The 4,160-nt window shown below is 54.8% G+C and overlaps 1 protein-coding gene across 1 annotated transcript; it reads left to right on the top strand.

Annotated features, from left to right (window-relative positions):
• Positions 1 to 318: 318 nt before the first annotated feature.
• On the top strand, positions 319 to 4,160 carry SMAC4_00135 (uncharacterized protein; the record flags this gene model as incomplete). The annotated part of the gene is made up of 2 exons (XM_003351546.2): positions 319 to 2,810; positions 2,870 to 4,160. The coding sequence occupies 2 exons, from the start codon at positions 319 to 321 to the stop codon at positions 4,158 to 4,160; spliced, it is 3,783 nt and encodes a 1,260-aa protein (XP_003351594.2).

Here is a 4,160-nt window from a genome sequence, read left to right as displayed (position 1 = left end):
TTGACCGTGACTTGTTGATTGGCTGGCCGTCACTCGAGCCTCGCGTTTTCCAGAACGTCACGTCTTCAACCTACCGGACTCCCTCACGCTTCCCGCATCGTTGACCATCGCTCAACCGCTTCTTTCTGCCTTCTAGCCCACGGTCGCGTATCTACGCTTCCTCCACCAATGATCGAGCCGAACCGCCGACCGTCTCGAGTGATTCCGCAACCACCATCTCCGACGCGGTGATTCCCCTTAAACTAACCGCCTACCCATCACTCAGCCGTCACTTTCGACCCATATCTATCCGCCTTTTCGCTCCTCCATCAAGCAGCCATGGCCCCGGTGCCATCAACCCCGCGGCGGCGACCCCAGAGTCGGCCCAAGGCTCGTCCGAGGGCTGGGGGTTCTGTGACGACCTCCCGTAGCAAGAGACACGCCTCAGGCGCCCCGGCAACTGAGCCACCCCTTAAGAAGAGACGATACGTTCCTGGCGGCCCCGGCGGTGGCGGACGTTTCATTGACGAGGATGGCGTCGAAACACCGGCCGAGCCATCTGGCTCCGCATCAAGAGTACGAACATCGGCCGCCCACGCCTCCCCAAGCGTTTTCCCGAAACGAGAGCGAAGCACAAGGATACGGACCGCCGTAAATCGCGACAAACTCGATGATATGCAATACAGCTCTGCTGCCGCCGTGGTGGCCGCCGTTGTTCAGAGCGAGGGATACAAGCCCCGAGAGGAGCGTGGCTGGGAAGAGTTTCACCCAAACCTGGATATCGAGGGGACATTTATGATCTTCCCAGCCGACGAGGTGGACGGTATCTTGAGGGAGGCACCTCCAACACCGGCTGTCCAGCAACAACAAATGGGCGGTCAAGAGAATGGCGCCACTACTCCTACGAAGAGTACCAACAACAACATAGCCTCAACGGACGCTCCAAATGCAACACCCAGTGGGCAGGATAGGCCTCTACTTGTTGGTTCGGTCACAGATACGCCTAGCAGACGTAGACCACTGCGGCCAACGAGGGAATCATCGTCCCTTTATGCCAACCGTCCGTTGGACTTTGGAATCACACCAAAAACACCCAAAGTCCTTCCGATCCACAACCAGACGCCAAAGGAGCGTCTGGACCTCAAACTACCATCATACCGGAAAACCGACCGAATAGCCCTTTTCGAGAGCAAGACTTTCGGGCAAGCACGATACGTCGACAAATCCATGTCCAACGTGGGCTATCAGGAGAGCGACAACTTTGTTCGGTCAGATCGGAAACTCATCAAGGCCACGGATGGGAACGTCGAGGAAGATGTCGATCCTGTGACCATAACACAACCAAATGGCGAATCGACGCACACTTCGGCGGGTGCTGTGGGCAGGGTCGAATACGACATGGATGAGCAAGATGATATGTGGCTCGAAACACTCAACAGGCGCCGCAAAGACTCGAATCTCGATACCATAACCCGTGAGATCTTCGAAATCACAATCACAAAAATCGAGAAGGAGTGGCATGCGCTAGAGAAGAGGATACCGAAGCCAAATCCGAAACCACCACAAACTCACAGGCCAAGGTCGAGCTCAGCAGCAGCAGTCAACGGCGAACCGCAGACCGGCGAGGAGCAGGATTCCAAGTGCGCCATTTGCGACGATGGGGATTGCGAAAACACCAATGCGATTGTCTTCTGCGACGGTTGTGATCTTGCAGTACACCAAGAGTGTTACGGTGTACCCTTTATCCCAGAGGGCCAGTGGCTATGCCGAAAATGCCAGCTTATTGGGCGTGGTATTCCAACCTGCATCTTCTGTCCCAACACCGACGGAGCATTCAAGCAAACGAACTCATCAAAATGGGCACATCTTCTGTGTGCCATGTGGATTCCAGAAGTGTCACTCGGGAATCACACCTTCATGGAGCCGGTGATGGAAGTGGAAAAGGTCCCCAAGAACAGGTGGAAACTCGTGTGCTACATCTGCAGTCAGAAGATGGGGGCCTGCATCCAGTGCTCTAACAAAAACTGTTTCCAGGCTTTCCACGTCACCTGCGCCAGACGAAGTCGGCTATATCTCAAAATGAAGAACAGCCAGGGTGCTCTCGCAGTTTTGGAAGGCGGACTCCCGCTCAAAGCATATTGCGACAAACACTGTCCTCAGGACTACGCCAAGGAGAACGATGTGGTTCAGGCGACAAAAGATGCCAAGCGCTTCTATAAACGCGCCATGAAGGGCCGTATCTGGGCTGATAGTCAAGCTTCAGCCCTGCAACTGGCCGCTACCCACCGGCACGCCATTACCGAACACCCTCCTGACGAATCACAGATGACGGGGGCCAAGGTTTCTGCTGTCCTGGGAGAAAACAAGAACGGCCAGCCAGGCAAGCCTATATGGAAGCTGCCATCTGGAGCGCCAATTATTCCACAAGCTGTCTACGACCTAGTGGAGAGTGCTCTGGCACGCTTCACCATCCTCAAGAGGAAGGACTTTATCGCCGAAGCATGTCGTTATTGGACCCTCAAACGCGAAGCTCGCAGGGGTGCTGCTTTGTTGAAGCGCCTTCAGCTTCAGATGGAGACATTCTCCTCGATGGAGTTGACCAGGCGGAACTTCGCAGCTATGGGACCATCGGGCCAGACAAGGTTGGCTAGGAGGATTGAGTTTGCGCGGACATTGTTGAGAGACCTTGAACACCTCAAGGCTTTGTCGGAAGAGATTGTGCAGCGCGAGGCCAGCAAGCTTGATGCCGCCGAGATGGAACGCGATTTTGTGGACAGCTGCTATTTCCCTGTCTATGAGATGTTGATTCCGGTGCTCCAGAAGGCCGTCCAGTACGTCTCTTGAACCTCCACTGTTGTATGGGGAATCTTACGCTAACAAACGGGAATAGGTCGGATAGGGACGTCTTCGCGAAGGGCTTGTCCGAACTGCAGGTTAAAATGGACAAGCGCTACTACACGACAACCTTGCAGTTTACCCACGATCTCTGCCAAGTCATCAGTGCTGAGATTGCCTCTGCAATTAACCCACATGCTGGCTTAGACCCAGATGTCGAACCTTCATATGCATCACCCACTAAGAACGGCGCCAATGCCGAGGTTAAGAAACGCAAGCAGATGGGCAAGAGGATATTGAAGCAGGTTCAACCATACCTCGAAGCAGCACTGCAAGCAGAGGCGGATATCTGCAGCAAACCCTACGATGCCCTTCATCAAGAACTCGAAGGCATGCTCGATGCGAGCCTGGAAGTCAGGCAACCCACAATCACAGTATCCAGCCATGACGATGTCGTGGCTGAAGACGTTGAGATGGCCGATGCCCCAGAAGAGGGCGGCCAGATCATCGTAGCCGATCAGAGCGACGGTGAAGCAGATGGGGAGGGTGAAGAAGACGGGGGCGATAAAGCGGACGCGAATACTAAACCCGACGGTGAACCGGATGACATGAACGTTGACGCCTCAGAAGAGAAGGCAGATGTGGGCAGCATAGAAGTAAACACATCAGAGGTCGACAATGCACCAAAAACTAACGGAGCCCTCTCAGCCCACCAGTCAATCACTGGCGGACAAGAAGAGAAGGAGAACAAGGAAGATTTCCAACAGCTTCAGCTTCCTGACATAACCAAAGACTCCGGCACTCCCCCCTCTTTACCCGGCGAAGGTCCCGACCATGCCACGAATGTTCCCCAACTATCGCATTCTCAACAGTCCGGTCCGCTCACACCACCTCAATCCAACAATAGCTTCGGTCGCGACCCCGCCAGCAACATCCTCACCGAGGGTGGCGCACCAACTTACCTTCACGGCTTCCAGATCGAGGGTACTTCTGTCATAGAAGAACAATGGCCCGGCAGAGAGGCCGTGCGGAGCCTAAGTGAGGAACTTACAGACATGGATGATGACGCCCTAAAGGACCTCGAGTTTGATGTCGATGAAGTATCTGCTGATACCGTCACGGCGACTCCCGACCTTGCTATCCCTCTTCTAGCTGCGGAAATAGCAGTCGAGGCGAGTATCAGTAAGGATGCTTCTTCCACTGCTGCTGCTGCTGCTGCTTCCGTCGCTGTTGCGGCTGCTACTGCTGCTACCTTATCAGCACCGCCAACGACGAGGAACAGGAGCCAGAGGTCAAACCCAGCTAGGGCAAGGAAAGGTGTCAGAACTTCAGCCAGGAGGAGGTGA

The sequence above is a fragment of the Sordaria macrospora genome, chromosome 4 (assembly GCF_033870435.1).
Source record: "Sordaria macrospora chromosome 4, complete sequence".
Taxonomy (NCBI): domain Eukaryota; kingdom Fungi; phylum Ascomycota; class Sordariomycetes; order Sordariales; family Sordariaceae; genus Sordaria; species Sordaria macrospora.
Note: the sequence above shows the minus strand (reverse complement) of the source record. Positions and strands in the feature narration are given on the sequence as shown.